The sequence below is a fragment of the Morone saxatilis genome, unplaced genomic scaffold (genome assembly GCF_004916995.1).
Source record: "Morone saxatilis isolate NCDOM2014 unplaced genomic scaffold, NCSU_SB_2.0 Contig24, whole genome shotgun sequence".
In the NCBI taxonomy this organism is placed as follows: Eukaryota; Metazoa; Chordata; class Actinopteri; family Moronidae; genus Morone; species Morone saxatilis.
In genome coordinates, this window is record NW_023339807.1 from 20,811,650 (window position 1) to 20,830,126 (window position 18,477).

General features: G+C 38.4%; 1 protein-coding gene across 1 annotated transcript in view; it reads left to right on the forward strand.

The window, feature by feature from the left end:
• Window positions 1-13,203: 13,203 nt before the first annotated feature.
• The window catches only part of drd2l (dopamine receptor D2 like), a 13,527-nt gene continuing 8,253 nt past the window's right edge, over window positions 13,204-18,477 (forward strand). The window contains exons 1-3 of the mRNA XM_035672466.1: window positions 13,204-13,590; window positions 15,132-15,241; window positions 17,726-17,862. Coding sequence (XP_035528359.1) covers window positions 13,219-13,590; window positions 15,132-15,241; window positions 17,726-17,862 — 619 coding nt within the window. The 5' untranslated portion in view covers window positions 13,204-13,218. The remainder of the gene's footprint in view (window positions 13,591-15,131; window positions 15,242-17,725; window positions 17,863-18,477) is intronic.

Sequence of the window (18,477 nt, forward strand, 5' to 3'; positions counted from 1 at the left end):
TGTGTAACATTTAGGAGGATCTATTTGACAGAAATGGAATATATTATTCATAGGTATGTTTTCATTAGTGTAAAATCACCTGAAAATAAGAATCGTGTTTTTGTTACCTTTTAGAATGAACCATTTTTATCTACAGATGCCGCGGGTCACCTTCCCTGGAGGCCACCATGTTGAATGGCCATCTTTCTACAGTAGCCCAGAATGGACAACCATTTAACTGGCTCTAGATGGTGTCCTTCGCATTTTTCACAGCCGAAAGGAGGGTAAAACGAGTGAGTTAAAATCTGCAACTACAGCGTTAGATGCCACTAAATCCTACACACTGGACCTGTAATAGCTGAAATCTACTTTCAATGTTGTAAGACAATAAAACTGAAAGATTTCTAAAAGGGTTGGGTACTTTTTATTAGCACTGTATAAGGCAAAGCACTGAAACTTAATGCAACTTTTTTTTTTTCTCAACACAACCACGTACTATCAAACCAGCTGGGATTTGGGTGAGCTTTCAGTATATTGGGGTCAGATTTACTTTTGTGATAGAACTATATTTCTAACTTTGTTTGACATCTTTCAGCTAAAAAAAAAAATATTTTCACCCAACATTATCATGCAGGAGAGAGGTTTGGTGTGAAAAAGAAAGTGTAAGGTTATTCACACAAAATTTTAATTCCAGTATAGTATTGATGAATAGACTGACCTCATGCATAACCTGGATTACAAAGTCCGCTCAATCAAAGGTTCAACCGACTTATTGTGCCCCTGAGAGCTGAAATATTCTCCCCCTGGAAGGTGAAGATGCTCCTGCAAATTCAAACGAGGGGAAACCTGCTGGCTGGAGGTGTTTAAGGGATGTACAAGGTCAAATGCTGCAAACCTGCCTGAGTGAAGGAAATGCAATGCACATTAAATGTCTTAGGAGAGAAAAATGTGCATTCCCATTTTGATGCAAAATAGAGTTTTTGTTTGTGTTTTTAGGATTGTTTACCTCACGATGATCACTGATGGTGGAAGAAGCACTCTAAACATCTATAAACATTTTGCAGAATGGTCTTTCAGAAAAATATTTTGTGTTGTAATAATTGATGCATTACCACTTTCATGTTGCAGCTGCTAAAATAGGAGCCAATTTTAACCACTTCATACACTACTGGGTAGTTTAATATATTCTAATACATCATAATGATTTTTTTTATTTCATTTTGTATTAATGAGTCTGCAAAATAACTGGTAACTAAAGCTTGCTGCCTCTGAAATGCAGTGGAGTATAAATGTAAAGTACTATAAAACTGAGTTATCAAGTCTACTACAAAGTTTACTTAAGTGCAGTACTTGAGGAAATGTACTTTGTTATTTTCCACCACAATTTTTTACATCTGTATAATTTTAATCAGTAAATCCAGTGATATTGACATTTCTTGTTCAATCGCCCAAATATCTTTTCTATAAAACTTCTTTTCTCTTTTGTTGAAGATCATTTATATTGTGATCTAGAGGTTTCTTCTTTTCTTTCCTTCTTTATTTCCAGGTTCTCCCTTTGGCCCCAGCTATTAGCGATAGTTACAAGCACCCACTGTGATTTCTTGTTATCGTTTATGGCTGCAGCTGTGACAGTTTTTCTGCATGATGTCTTTAAATCAGTTTTGCCGTATTTCACTCCTGTACCACTCCAAATAGCTTAACCTCTCTCTGCCATTAAAGGTAATTCATCACAGTGAATGGAAAAACGGACACGAAAAATTGCATCAGAGCATTAATATAAGGCAGGAATTTTACATTGTGAATATGTTCTGCTCATATTAAAGTTCACTCATTAAAGAAAATGAAAACATTTTTCATAAAACTGCCCTTCGTATTGTATGAAGGGCAGTTTTGTGAATAAAGTTTTGAAGTTTCACTAACAAAACTTCTTGACAGCGATGCTGGCTCCAGTACTGAGCCTGGTAGATGTGAGAGGAGAAAAGAAAGTGCCCTTATTTTATTAATTACATTGTGGAATCTGCGCTACTAAATTACCTGTCCTTTCCTCAGAGTAATAAGTTATGACCTTCACTCCTCTTCCTCCTAGTTCTGTCTCTCTGCCCTCATCCCTGCCACTCTTTGATAATTGATCACCAGTGGTGGAAGATATATTTATACATTTTTATACAAGTAAAAGTAGCATAGAGGATTCTCCTTGAAAGTATTGAGCAATATTTAAAGCAAAGAAAATATCCATTGATTTTCATTTAGAAACTCTGCCTAATTCGTTATTTCTGCTGAATTAAACAGCAGAATCGAACTGCCTGTAGATAAACGTTCATCAACATTTCATGTTGAGCTGACCTGTTGAGCTGACCTGCTGTGCACTGGAATGATTGATTGCACTAGAGGTTACATAATCTTAGCAGTTAGTTGGAAATAATTTGGAGCAATTGGATGTGTACTAATTGAACACGGTTTCTATAATTTGTGTTGCATGTTTTTTTTGTTTTTTTTTCCTGGAAACACTGAAGGAAGTCCTGTAATATAAAGTGGCACGAAGTTTTTGGGGTTTTGTTTATTTGTTTTGTTTGTGTTTTGGGTGGGAAGCTGTGGGAAGCTACCCATGCTTCTGTCCAACAAAATCCACCGAATTAACACCTTGTTTGTTTCCATATTAATCTGTACAAACACCTCAATGCCCCAGTTTACATTATATTAAGTACTATCCTGTTTATTGGCTCTGAGCAGTTGCCAGGCAACCAGCAAAGACTCCAGGATGCTCCCAGGCTAGCTGTTTCCCTCTGTTTCCAGCCTTTGTGCTAAGCTAGGCTAACCAGTTGTTGACTGTAGCCTTATATTTGACAGATAAGTGTTATGGATCTTCTCATATAAGCCAGAAAGGAAGCATAATAAGTGCACTTCCAAAAATGTAAAACTTCCCCTTTAATACAAACTGAAATACATGTTTTTGTTTTTTTTTTTCTTTTTGGCTCCTATAGCTCCATATTCATCTCAGCCAATAGCATCACAGTATTTCTGCCCAGTATAAACAACCGAAACTCTGCGTGAGACCCCCTCCTCCTCCTCTCCTCCTCTCCTCCTCTCTCCTCTCCAACTATCTCCATCCTCCTCCTCCTCCTCCTCCGCGGCTGTCTCCCGCCGCGCTGACCCGCTGACGACCACCGACCAGAGAGAGAGAGAGGCGGGGAACCGTACTACCGAGGAGCGGGGACTCAATGGGTGTCTGCGCGGACCGTGCACCGACCGAGGTCAAGGTGGGAGGTTCGGCAGTGAATTGTTAGACGGGACGCTGAAGCCTGACGGAGAGGAGAGGAGAGCGGACCTGACTGAGAGCAGCTCTGCCGGGAGAGGGTAAGTGATTTAAAGGCTTTAAAAAAAGAGGCTGAAAAAACGTTTTGTTAACTTAGTCTGTCTATTGAGATTAAATTCAGAGCGTGTATTCTCTCTGCGGGGAAACTTGTTGCTGTGATTTTCTAACGTTTTAATGAGGGATTTGTACTTTTTCCTGGTGGTTTTGTGGAAGGAATGACAAGTTTCTACTGGAGTAAAATAAAAAACAAGAAATAGTTCTTATAGCTAATATAATTGGACTTTATTTAATATATATAAGAACGATTTTTGATGTATTTTTGCACTAAAGAACAAGTTCAAGATGTATTGGCATATGTAGGGTACAGTGTTAACAGACTATAAATCCAAAAGTAAAAATTTTATTTAGAGTTTATAACAGATCTCACTGACATATTGTAAGTTTAAAGCTGGTTGACATGACACAGAAAATAAATAGCTTAAATGAAACCATAATAAAACATTTAACTATATTGAGTGATAAAGCTGTCCAAAGAACAATTTAATCAATGGTATGGACTGTGCATTTTAAAAATAAATACTATATATAATATATAAAAACTCATTACACATGATATAGACAGATGTTCAGTACTGTATATATATATATATACATGAGTAATACACCTTATTCATCTGTAAAGGTATGTGCAGAGGATTTGTATCTCCTCAAGGTTCCTTAAAAAGTTTATATTACTCGGCTTGGTCTTATTACATCCCTGTAGAGAAGCTCCAGATTCCTTATCTACTCCACAAGCATGCACATTACTCTTTTAAGGACTTCCCTTATTATAATTTTCATTTGAGGATAGCCAGCATTATACTGTTGTCTACCGAGGCTCCAATATAATGACGCCTTGATGAAATAAAATAATTTTCCATTTGGGTTGAAGAAACAGATAATATAATACCTTTTTTTTTTTTATTTCTTATTTGTAACACCCTCTGGTGGCCAAACGGCTGCAAAGTGCCATTATACTTGGTTTGGAAGCATTATCTCGAGATAATAAAGCTCAGCTGAAGGATGCGATTCCCTGAATGGACTGAAACATGAGATTTTAAAATGGCAAAATCAAACTTTTTGGCAGTGAGACGCGGTAATGGATGCAAATAGCACCTCTAATTATACTGACTTAATAACTGTGTCTACCCTTTGTGTTATGTGACAAATTGTGACTTCAAGTACTCATTTTGAATCTGTATTAAAATTCCCCAACAGCAAAACGGGGGGAATTACACTGACTTTGATGTTATCGTTATCACAGTGAAGCATTTTTTCCTTGTTCGGTGTGCAGCTGTGCATTAGTTTAATTCATGCGGTAGTTTAATTTCACTTGGAACAGACTTCCGAAAGCTGCAGACACTCACTTTAAATAAAAGATGGAGACGATGCAAAAATTGCTTCTTGAATAAAAGATGTTTGTGGTTGGTTAGGAGCATTGCCCCCGGCTGGAGGTCTCCTTGTGTGACTCTGTGTTGAAAGGATTCCCTCTCACTCTCTAAACTGTTAATCAATCAGGAGCTCAGATCACAACCGAGAATCTGATGCCTTATATCATGTCACGCAGTGAATCCTCACCCCCTTTCTGCAGTCCTCTCTGGCTAGTATTTATCTCTTTGATCATTTCTTTGGCAGATTGCTTATTGCAGGAGAGGTTTAGATGAAGCTCATCTTGTTGACTGTGTGTCTCAATATCGTGCCTGCACTTTACCTTAACAGATGGAGCACAAAATCTATTTCTCCCTTTCACTCTGTTTTACCCAGGATACCTAATGATGTGATTATATTCTATTTCTTTTTCCTCTCTTTCTCACTCACTAGAAGCACTGTACGTGCAGTATGAGGTGTCACATCACAAGTAATTTCATAATAATTTGTATCATGGCTCTGAACAGGTTTCTGATTGAATGTATATTACCATATGGGGGACGTGTAGTTTTAGAGCTGGCAGGGACCAAACACATAATCAAGCAGTTGTAGGTCTGAGTGGCTGCTCTTGATTAAAAATAATCCCTATTGGGTTTTCTTCTTTTTCGAGAACTCATCATTGTAGTTTATTGCTTGCTTGATTGCTGTACAAACCAGGCGCATTGTCATCTGTCAGACAAAAAGAAAGATTACTTGTGACTAACATACAGCCCTGTATGCAAAAGTCACTGGTTGCTCATTAAAAACTGGGGAAAGAAGGAACCCGGACAGTTCTGGGTGTGATTGAGAGTAGGAATGGGGGTTGAGAAGTAAAACAACAGTGAATATTTTCTGCCCCAAACTCAGCAGAGAGCTGATTATACTGCAGCTGAACATCCACATCATTCCCAGTGGCTGCGACTCATTCCCGACTCTCAGTGAAAGAAATCAAAGATTTATTGCAGGCCAGCTCAAAGCCTAAGCGGAGCTGGGGCAAAATTTGAAGTCGTCTTTTTTTTTTTTTTTTTGTATTGTTGTTGTTGTTGTTTTTTCAGTAGAGTTGGGGGCAGACAAGGCCAAGGATGTAATGGACCTGTCAAGTGTCTCCAGAGAGGAGCTACAGACGAGGAGAAACAGGAGATTAGACATGGGGGGGAGCAGGAGATAAGAGGAGAGGATGAAGGAACAAAGGCTGATGGATGTTATTGAAGGGAGATTTAGGACAGACAGGGCATCAGACAACACAGGATTGAGAGGTGTGAGAGGTCACTTCATAATAAAATGAAATAAGACAGGAAACTGTAATGTAATTACACCGCACAGAAATGAATGGCCACCTTGTGTCTTGCAGGGAAAATAGAAGGTTATTAGTTTTCATATTAATATACATAATACATGATATCAATATTACAAATTTTCTTTTTAAAACATGTTCATTGTTCTCACATTATATGTATTATATCAACAGTAGCATATAACTTTACCTTAAACTCTCCCTTCTCTAGCCTACCCAGCCTCTTCGCTTGTAAAGTAAATTAGAAGATCCAATATATCTGTGTATAAATACAAGATATGATATATGCATGCACTTTAACAATTAATATATTATGGATTTTATTTTTTTAAATAGGGAAAGTCCCAGTGGTCTCTGAGGATCAGTTTACTCCCCAAGGCACCATGTTTCACAAAATGTGTAAAAAGTCCCCAAATCTTTTCATGAAAATTCAGTTTACTTCTGAGTATATATGCATTTCCTTTCCCTATCAACATACATTGAGTTATATTCTTTATCTTCAAATAGAGTCCTGTCCAGTGTTTGCTTGCAATATGTCCAAATTAAAACAATTTCCTTTCTCCAAGGAAGATCAGGCCCCAAAATAACAATTTTAGGTTCCATGGGCATACAAATCACCTCACTCCAAAATTCTCAATTGCAATATATAAACGTTCCTTGCAGAAGGCTGCACTTACACCAAGCACAGCATTAACATTAATTTGCAGACATATTCGTTTCTCTCCAGGAGAGCACAATGTGGCAAAACGATTTTCCAACAAAGGCCATTCTTGTTTCATTATGCATTTTACCCCATCCATTTTTAAATATGTGGGCCAGAAAAACAAATGATGGGCCAGAGGCAGAGCCTGAGGCTGCAGTGGGGGCAGATAAGTGAAGACTGTAGATTGAGTGTTCTTTGTTCTGAGACAAAGGTCATATTGTAAAAAGTATAATTAATAACTAAAGTAGTTGACTTATGTTACATCAGGAGTATTAGAATATAGATTTATCACTTTGAGATTTATTTTTTTATGGAGTATTTGTATCATTGGAGGGTTTTTTTTCTTTGCATGTTTGTATCCTCACACCTTTCAATCTCTGCTGGTTTATTCTGGAAATACAAAATACAACCTTGTTTTTGCCCTACATTTTATATCTCCTTCCATCATTTCCTGAGCAACGTTATGGCTCTCTGTAGCTCTTAGGCTCAAATTAGACTTTGCTCTTCCCATAATGATTGTGAATCTGTTCAAAGTATATTGAGGTTCTAATGAGCAACAACGCCAAGGGAGTTGCATCAGTATAGCAGCTTCATTTTGTAGCTCAGAAAACATCTGAGCTGTGTTCTCACTTTAGTAGGTATAGCTTGGACGGCACAGTCTCATGAAACTTTGACAAATGAGCTCAAGCTCTGAAATGCAGATTAAGTATTGCGGGGATGTTAGATATTACATTAAATATTAAATTTTTAGCTGTTACTGTAACTGTCATGGAACAATGAAGTTTTAACAACTCATGTTAGGGTTGTGTGCTTGGATTAAGTTTAGTCAAGTAAAACAATCTTTCATTAGCTCAACACTTCATTAATAACAAAAACTGGCCCAGCTGCCATCCTCTGACTTTCCACCACATTACCTCACTGAGAAAGTTTTGTCTCTGTGTTCATTTAAATTTTAAATCATTAGGCTCATTCCAAAAAAGTTTAGGAGACTTGCTTGGGAGCATTGCTCACCCACATTACTCAAAACGTTCTTTTCCATATTGATATGGAATAATGGTATGGGAATAAGGGACATTCATGGTAACTGGAAGTATGAAAGGTAATATATATATAATAAAGGTAATAAAACTATACAACACAGGGAGAAAATAATGAGGTTCCAAAGTAATACGCTTGAAAGTTACACTTATTAAATAAGCTTGCACTGAGCCATAAAAGTCATCCAGACACAGTAAAAACAACTCCTTAACCACCAACCGTGTCCTCACAGCGATGTGATTTAATAAAATATGACCTTAAGAATGACTTCTTACAGAGAATCAAATGACATTTGTAGCCCTGACCTCAATGAACCAGTTTCTGCCCTTTGTATGCACACAGTTTAAGACGTGTTTACGCAGTTATGCAGCTTTACTTTGGAGACCATGTGTGAAATTAAACTGGCTTCTCAGAGCAGGGATCATTGCACCCTGTTTTTGTAAAGAAACCAATACATGGATGTTAATGATGGCCTTCCCATGGTGTGACTGTTGTTGTGTAGCAGGACATACAAGGATCAATCAGAGCCAAACAGGGTTACCTGTTCATCGTTTGAACCTCTTAAAATTCTTACTCTATATTCTGCTTGCATATTGCTTTCAGTAAAAATTATTTATTTGGGTGGTTAATCATGAGAAATAAATTCTGTAAGTTCTTATTATTTGAAGGTGTAAGTGATTAAGTAGTGTCGAAAGCAGTTTTGTTGCTCAGATGAATAATGAGTCTAATCTCTTTTATAGAATTGAGATGCTGTAAAATGAATCAGCAATTCCGCATACTTAATAAAATAGGTAATTTGTTAGTCCTTTTTTTTTGATCATATAACTGACACGAGCAAACACAACGAACAGTTGATATGAGCTTTCTTTCATCTGCAACCTCTGTGTTTGATTAAGTTTAGGCAACTAAACCTACTTTTAAGACATATGAAAATATTCTTCTTGGTATAATACAATTTGTGTATGGTATGATTTTTACGCAAAAACAGTCAATTACCTGAATAAAAATGTAACAAAAAGCACATTTACTCTTTCCCCCTTGTTAAAAAAAACATCATTCTGTAAATATGCAAATTATTTTCATTTCAAACGTTTAACTGTGGGACACACAATGTCTCCTACTTCGCTGAAAAAGTCCATTATTAGTGTATGTGCAGTGGCAGAGTAAATGTTTCCACTTACACTTTAGTATAAGTAGCATGGACCATGATTGGCTTCCACTCTTGTTGTGATGTCATTAAATAATCTTTGTACATACGCGTGTTAAACTAAGGTGAGCACAGGGAAACTTTCCTCCTTCAGCAGATGAATGTGAAAACAGTCTTTTCCACTCTGCTTATACATCATTCTGCACTCTGAAGGTCACCACGCAAGTGAGGTAACAATAAGCAAAACACATTTTTGAGTGGAGGGGGGCTTAAAGGTTAGGGGGATATCATAGTTATGGTTAAAAGAAGGCAAAGTTGACTGTCGGTAGGAGACAGGCTACAAACTGTCAGTTGCAGTTTACAGGTGGTGCGTTTTCAGTCGTCTGGTGTTACGTAAATCCACTCCAGGACAATACCACTGAATCCGAGCCTTGGCATTCCCTACAGCATGTTATTATTTTGTCCTTCAACAAAATTAATGCATTTTAGAGGACGTCCTACAGTCATATGAATAGTTTCGACAAACAATAGCAGCTTTTTCACAGCTTGGCTGGCACAAATGCAATGATATACGATGGAAGATGGGGGAAAATGAGGATAATCAAGGTCATTGTAGAGGGATTCATAGGGAGGAATCATTATACATTTCGTCATTCTTCATACATCAATCCAACATCTCTGCTTCGTTCTTCAGGAGTTTCCACTTACTGCTTACTGTGTTTTGTTGCAGTTGTAAAGCAAGACAAAGCAAAAGTATGTCACAACAATGTTTATTCAGTAGCTGTCACCTTGGCTGGTAATCTGTCTTTAGGGCAAGATTTTAGGTGTTTGTTTGCTTCATTGTTACTGAGCGTGATATCTCAAAAATGAGTAAACAGTTCAATGAAATTTAGTTAAAAGTTCTGCTAAAATAACAAGTGATTCAGTTTGGAGCTGCAACTAACAATTATTTATATTATCTATTGATCTGTTTGCTTTTTTGGTAGTGGTTTTGTACAGTAGCCCTGAGAGCTCAAATCCCTGCATCTTATGAAAGCACATGCAAATAGACAAAACACAAACAACTCAAGAAAACGTCAATTTGACAAAATATTTGCAACTTTTGGAAAACGGAAATGTTGTTTTGGTGAAGATGTTGTCTTCATTTGCTTGTGTTTTGTCTGTTTGCATGTGTTTTCTTAAGTTTCAGTGTGCTGAGCTCACAAGGCCACCATCGTTTTGTCTATAAAATGTGCAAAAATAAAAATGAAAGGCACATCCCAAATTTCTTTTGTCCTACCAACAGAGGAAAACCCAAGCATATATATTACTATTGTATATAAAAAAGAAAAGCTGCTCGAAAAGCTGCTCGAAAATGACTCAAACAGTAAATCCATTGTCACATTTTTACTTGATTAATTAATCAACTAATTGATCATCAGATCATTTCAGCTCTAATTTAGTTTGGTGCAGATTGTTTGTAATGTTTTTTTGTCTTTGCAGTATAGGACATATTTGAACTTTGTTGACCATACTAAAATAATCCTGTGGTTATCTGTAGATTTATGTAAATCCAGATTAACGCTTTCTATCATTTTCTTTTACTAAAAGCAGACATTGACAAGATTATGCAGCCTTGGTAGAGCGTGATCCACTCTGAGTTCTTTCTAATTGTTTTTGAATTTTTAAGCAACTAACATTAGCCATTAGCTGCCCGACCATTTACTGAAGGACTCTTCAGCAGACACACACTTGCCTTTATGGCAGCTTGAAATAAGATTCTCCAGCTGAATGTTGGCCCCGTCCTTCCCTCCTGCACACTGCTGCCCCGTGTAGCGATTGGACTGACCTCGACCATAATAATGATGCAACTGCACATTAAGACCTCAAGTGAGTTAAATCAATATCTAACCGAGTGAAATCAATGCCACCGAGAATAATGTCTTCTTCAGGTGCTATGCGGGGTCAACAGGTGGGATAGATTATTGATTTGTCCGGCTCAACTAGTCTTGCATATGTATTGATTAGTAAGATCAGATACTATAAGTATCTGAGACAGATGATGCATGTAGGTGGCTCGAGTGGATGGTGTTACGGCAGTGAAATTCTCACTAAATTCATTCATGACCTTGGCACCGACAGGAAAGTTCATATAGGAGAGATAGTGCAAGTCAGTAGTCCGTTTCAACTTCCTGTCGCTGATAAATATTTGATGCATTTTTTTGCATTATATCATACAGCCTGGTTGTTGGAGTGTATCAGAACTGAGAGATAAGAGAGGGGAAGAAAGGTTTTCATACACCCTCATCATGTCTCGTCTCTGCAGAATAAACCTTCGACAGCGGGTTACTAATGATGAGTTTTAAGCAGAAGTTTGGACTGCAGAGGATCTATTGTAAATTATGGATTATTGTGTTTCTCTGTGTCTCCCCTCTGTGTCTCATTCTCTTGCTCTCAGCTGCCTATTTACCTTACTATGAAAATATTTGATGTGCAAGTGTGTCGCAAAGTAATTCAGCAAATTGTAATTTACTTGTTAAGTTAAGTAAATGAGTCTATGTTTGGGACAGGATCAGGTTGTACGACAGATGCTATATAGTTCCAATAGAATCAAATATTGAGTGTTTTTTTATGGTGTAAAAAAACAACAACATCCAAATGAACTTTCCAACCACTACACAATAATCAATTTCTCCACGGCCCATCTGGATGCTTAAACGATTATATTTCGACAAATGTGGATAAATACATTGTTTCTGCATGACCCTGTCAGGCCGGTAAACAAATGAGTGATAGTCTGCCTTCTGCTTTCCCTTTCAGGAAAACTACTCCAACCAATGGCCACATATGAGCTGTAGAATAGAGTGGACTTTAATGTCCCAGAGGGACAATTTGGTCAGTCAGTGAATAATAAACACAAAAGAGCACAGCAATCAATAACAGTAATGAAAAAACAAGTACAGAGGGGCACAGGTTAAAGGGGCCCTTTGGAGTTTCTAACAACTGGTGGAGCTATGGAGCAAGGTTTTCATGAATGGGTCAATATTTTGTTTCTATTGGAGTGGTTTCATGCTATTCCAGTTTTATGTGGAAGGACATTTTTAATATCAAAGATACAAAGAATGCGTTTGTACGATTCTAAGAAAACATCACAGGGCTTCTTTAATGACAACATCAACACCTTTCAATCAGTAGCTCGTCTGTTGGATCGAGCCTTCATTCCCACGTGTATCAGTGAGCCTCGGCCGCCCATGACCCTGTCTCCGGTTCACCGCTTTTCCTTCCTTGGACTTTTGATGGTACTGACCACTGCAGACCGGGAACACCCGACAAGAGCTGCAGTTTTGGAGATGCTCTGACCCAATCATCTTACAATGTGTCCCTTCTCCTTATCCTCACGCTGCTCATTTTTCCTGCTTCTAACACATCAACTCTGAGGACAAGATGTTCACTTGCTGCCTAATATATCCCACCCACTGACAGGTGCCATGATAAGCAGATAATCAGTGTTATTCACTTCACCTGTCAGTGCTCATAATGTCATGGCTGATCGGTGTATGTTTTCATTAGTGTATAATTTTGGTTAGTGTTTTAGTTACCTTAGAATGACTGTGGGTCACAGTGTTTCTACAGCAGCCCAGGATGGAATAACGAAACACTGGCTGTAGATAGAGCCCTTCTCATTTTTCACGAGTTTTGTTGCCACCGTAGTTTCTCCTACACATTTCAGAAGCCATTCTCCTTCCCAGGCTGTCAAATACAGACCCCTGCAGTGTTCAGTTAGATGCAATAAAGGCAACCGCTAGATGCCACTAAATCCTACTGGTCCTTTGAGTCCGTTGTTTGAAGTACTTCCATGTGATAAAGTTTTATCTGGTAAACTGATTTTATTTGTACAAAGACAGTGACAGTAGTTACTTCCTTTCAGACAATGTTAAATCACCAGAGGCCAAAAAGAGCCTGTGGACATCTAAGAGACCTTTTTATCTCTGTTTCAGTCAGTGGTTTAGATAAAATCAGGTGACCTTGACTGTGTGTACTTGTGTGCATATAGGTGAGGTGCAGTATTGTTTGTATGCATTGTCCTGTTTGTCTTTCTAAGTTGTTTCTCAGAGGCAAGACCAATGACGAAATCCCTGCCCTGGTGCCACAATAACCTTTTCTTTTTATAATTCTCTGTTGTCAGACTCAGAAGCCAATCTTTGTTGGACCTATTGTGAAACGCTGAATCGAGTGTGCAGCGAGCCATAAAGGGTCCCAGGGTCATTTTTCTCTTCCTCTCTTTTTTTCAGCCCAACCATGTCCACTGGAGCAAGATCATGACTTTACTCAACGAGTCAGACGAGTCCTCCCCTCCCTCCTTCCCTCTCTCCTCCCTTGAGCACAATTTATCCGTCTTTGCCACCCATGGCCCTTCGTACTCCCCCATATCCTTCCCCACCTCCTCCTCCTTCTCGCTGACGTCCTCCAACTGCACCAGCTCGTCGTCAGCCACCTCTCCTCCGTACAACTTCTACGCCGTGCTGCTGGTGCTGCTGATCTTCTGCGTGGTGTTCGGTAACGTGCTGGTGTGCGTGGCGGTGTCGCGGGAGCGCGCTCTGCAGACCACGACCAACTACCTCATTGTCTCGCTGGCTGTGTCCGACCTGCTGCTGGCCACGCTGGTCATGCCCTGGGGCGTGTACCTTGAGGTGTGTGTGTGCGCTCTTGTGTGTGTCTGCATTTTGATGCGGTGGAAACTAAAAGGAGATAAAAAAATGTTGTGGGTTATTTGCTTGTCATTTTCCACTGAACACATGCAAATCAAATGCAGGAACATCAGACTTCAGAGCAGCCGCAACAGATTTGTATTATGGATGGCAATTTAATGTAATTGATATTTTAATTAAATTTGTTGAACTGACTAAGCTTACTTTCATTACAGATCAATCATTATAGAGTTACAATACATTTAGTAATCATAAATTGAATCTGCAGAATCTGTCAACAGTAAATGAATTGACTACTTTGATAATTGATTTATTGTTTTAGGAAAAAAATGACAAACGCTCTCTGGCTTCAGCTTCTCAAATGTGAAGCCTCTTCTCTTTATCACATATGACAGTAAACTGAATATCTTTGGGTATTAGATTGTTGGTGGACTAAAACAAGCAAATCTAAATACGTCCTATTGGCCTGTGGGAAATTATACATTTTTCTCTTTGCTGACATATTAGACAAAGTTATTAATCAGTCGAGAAAATAATCAGCAGGTCAATTATTAATGAAAATAACTGGTAGTTGTAGCCCTCTATTGAAAATAGTGAAAAGTCAAGTCAGCAGTCAAACACCCAAAGTAATTGAATAATTAACTGAATAATTGTTTCAGAACAGAGCAGTTCTGTAACAACACAGCTTTCCCAAATGCATAACAGAGAAAGACTTAAAGTCAACGTGTGAGAAATACAAGCAAACCTGAAGATGTACTGTATCTGACACTATGTTTTGGTTACAGGAAGACATTGCATTTACATACAAGGTTCAATTAACTAATTATCCAATTGAATCCTGCAAAACTGATACTAACAGCCTGTTTTCAGCCTGCATTAGAGTCTAAAGGGAAAGATTCAGATCACTCATTCTGTCCAATAAACAGTCCAACAATAATTACTTTACTTTCACACAAGACAATGCAAAGCAGCAAATTATTCTGGAAGATGGAGCAAACGTTTTCTGTGCAGGAAATTGCTGAAATGGTTAATGAAAATGTTGCTCATTAATTTCCTGTTGAATTACTAATAACGCCCTCCTATTAATGTCAATAATCACTGAATCAGTGCTAAAAAATGTATTGAATAAAACAAAAACCTTAAATAATCAGTCTTTTCAGATAATCATGTCAGATAACTGAGAATTACAATGTCTCACAGAAAATGAAAAATTAATTGTGGGCAAAATAGATGAAAAGACCACCTTTTTTATGTAACCCAATATTTTTTTTATTCTGATATTGGAGACAAAATGAAATGTCCACATTCTTTATGGGTAAATTGGGTCACGTCAGAAGCAAATCATGCACATTAAATATTAACTATACTCTATTAACTGAGTGATCCAGTCTGCTTAATATTAATGCTGCCCCACCGGTGTTACAACATATTAAACTGGCCAAAATGTAAAAAAAAAAAAATGAAGGAAGAAATGAAAGTCCTTGAAAAATACAAAATGTCAGTTTGTCTTTGTTTTGTTGAAGGTGGTGGGAGAGTGGCGCTTCAGTCTCATCCACTGTGACATCCTGCTCACCCTGGACGTCATGATGTGCACCGCCAGTATCCTCAACCTCTGTGCCATCAGCATTGACAGGTGGAACTTTACTTTTTACTTTAATCTTTGGTTTATGCTCTCTACTGTGTGTATTTCTTCCTCTCCTCTTCTTCCCGATGCTTCACCTCTTATTGGATTTTTTAAATCATCATCTTTCTCTCTTTTCTTACAATTTACTTCTCTCTCCTGAACTGCCTTTCAGCAAGAGAAGAAGTTAGTTGATGATAAATAATTTCACTGTGCTTTTTATCCGTAAGGAAGACCAAAATAACAAAGATGACAGTGAATCAATATGTCATTTCTTTACTTTGTACTCTCCCCTAACCTTCATCTCGATTGGTACAGGTTTCGCTAAATAAAGAGCTGGCAACACACACGCCTGCAGTAAAACACACACACACACACACACACGTCCACTATAAACTTTAAACATGCATCCATTATCCGGCTGACTCGGAGCAGCGGCACTGTTTGTCTTTCAGCAGGTAATGGCTTCCGCTGTGTCTTCTGCGATGTCCTCTGCAATCATTAGTGTTTGTTCTCTGGATCAAGGAGACTGTGTGTTCGATGATTTGCTGTTTCACCGGATGCCCTCTCCGTGGGTCCTGGGGGAGGTGACCAGACACCCAGCGGGCAGGTCGTCTGCAGCTGCGCCCGAATTACTCTTTGACAAAGTGACACATTGAGGCTGTACCACTTTGGACTTGTGTAATCTGGCGCAATGGCTGAGGATCAAGTCTAATTGCTTTGTCGAAGCTGTAGACGATGCAATCGGAAAGATGTTTTTGGTGTCATGCCCCAGTAATTTGTGAAACTGTGACTACAAGGTTAAAGTGCTGACGACTTTAATTTGAGGGTACTTACATCCACATCAGATCAGCAGTGAATGAGTCGTAGCCCTTTTTATAGTGTTCCAATTGTGATTGATAGAAAGTAATTGGATAAATTAGCATAAACCCAAATAAAGACATCATATTAAATGTCTACTGTATAATTACTGCTGATGATTTTTAGCCATGCTGACAGCATGGCTGTAGGGATCAGTGTTGCTAACTGAGGAAATGTATTGCTAGATTAGATGACTTTTAAGACCCCTCAAATGTACCGACTTCTTGGGACGACCTAAACTCATCTCCTTTGAAGAGTCTCCAATATTTCTCAGTGAATTTGCTACTGTGTGTCTGTGTCTCTCTGGACTGACGATGTTTAGGGAGTGGGGGAGAGTGGCCGCACGACCAATCACTGATCCCCATTGTTCTCCTGTTTCTTGGTTTTTGTTGTCACTGATTTCACTTGACTATTTAACTTTTATTTCTTTCAAAATAGAGAGTCCTTTTTATTTATGACACACCAGTTTTTGAAATTAGAGCTAATGATAAAGCTACTTAGAGTCAGTTAAGTTTAGCTCCACCTCATAATTTTTTTTTTTTTTTAATCTTGTAGTTTCAAGCTGTTTTAGCCACTTTCCATTGAAAATATTGGCAACACTGCTAGGGATAGCAATGTCACTCCTCTGGCCCAGACCTAAATATCTTAATAACTATTGAACGGATTGCCATGAAGTGATTTCGGAGACGGAGATTAATCCTAATGACTTAAATGAACCCCTGACATTTCCTCTAGCGCCACCATGAGATTGACATTTGTGGTTTTCAGTGAAATATGTCAACTATTGGATGGATTGCCATGATCGTTAAAAAATTCAGTTTGTTTAAACATGCTACTTTGGTTAAACACCAAGAAACTATTGATATTCCCATCAGTCTCAGTTGTCTTTGTGTTTAGTGCTAATTGACAAATGTTCTCTCCACAGAGCTCTCTTTTAGGTATGGCAAGGCAAGGCAAGGCAATCATGCACAGTTTCTTCTTTGTCATGTTTTACACAAATTCAACATAAAAAATATTGTAACTAAATTCAGTTAAAATGCAGTATTGTCCTTTTGTCCTCTAGAAGCCACTGCATACAGCTACAAAATAGAAACATATACATTTAGACCAAAAAAGTCAATTTATTGTCCTGTGTAATTCCTACAGCAGTCTTTCACAGCTGAAATATATTCCTTCCTCCTGTACTTTTTAGAAACACTGAAGTACAGCGCCTCCAACATCCATAGACTGCAGCTCTTACATTTTCATTGAATCTTTTGAAAGCTGAGTTTCTTCAGTAGTCTTGCGTAACTGTTTTTTTGTCCGTGACCCTTTGCCTGCCATCAGGATTACAGTAGCTCGCTGAAGAAGACCACTCACACCTGCGCTTACAGCCGAACACTCTAATTGCTTCTGACATACTGGCAGATGTGTGTTTTGTGTCCTTGTGGCTGTGAAACAGGCAGTGGCAGCTTCTGTCTGTTTGAGGAGAAACTTGGAATTTGTTTCTCTGCGCTCTGTATCAAGTGCCTTAGTTTACTTAAAATATGTGTGGACATGACGATGGGATAATAAGGTCTGAAAATGCATTAACAATCTTTACTCTGCATTGATATGTGTTCAAATTGGAGTGTGTGCGTGTGTATACTATTGCAGGTACACAGCTGTGGCCATGCCAATGCTCTACAACACCAGATACAGTTCCAGGAGGAGGGTGGCAGTGATGATTGCTGTGGTCTGGTTTCTCTCTTTTGCCATCTCCTGCCCTTTGCTGTTTGGACTCAACAACACAGGTAACAGCTCCATCTGATCCCTCCTCTCAAGTTACTCCCCACTTACTAGTTTAGGTGTTGTTTGCCAGGATGTACCGTCTTAGTGCTTTTTCACTCCACAAAGCGGCACTGGGGAAATTCATTCACATATCTTTGTGAAACTGGTTTAGCTGAGAGCTTGGTTATATTGTGACCATACTTGTAGGTCATGCAATAGCTGCACTCTGTGGTCTGCACTGACAAGACAATTGTGCAGCTGGCACAAATTCACATTTCACAGTTCAGCCCAGATGAACTTAATACAAAAATGCTGTACATTTACCTTGACATTGCGAGCAATCCACTGACAGTAAATGTACAAAATTTCAGTTGGTTAAACATGCAAACCACCAACATGGTCCTTGCATGCTGATCCTTCAGTCACAATAAGTTTTAAGTTACAACTGTACAGTTCAGTTCAACTGAAATCAATGGTTTTTGGTTCAAACCTTCAATTTCTTACAGGGTCCTTAGTTTTAGTTTTCGTGGAGCCAGCATTTAGAGCACAAAATCTCAAAATCCAACCTTCACTTATTTTATATCTTCTATTATATTTTGTATTTTGTAATATTATTATTTGTGATATTCTTTGTTCTC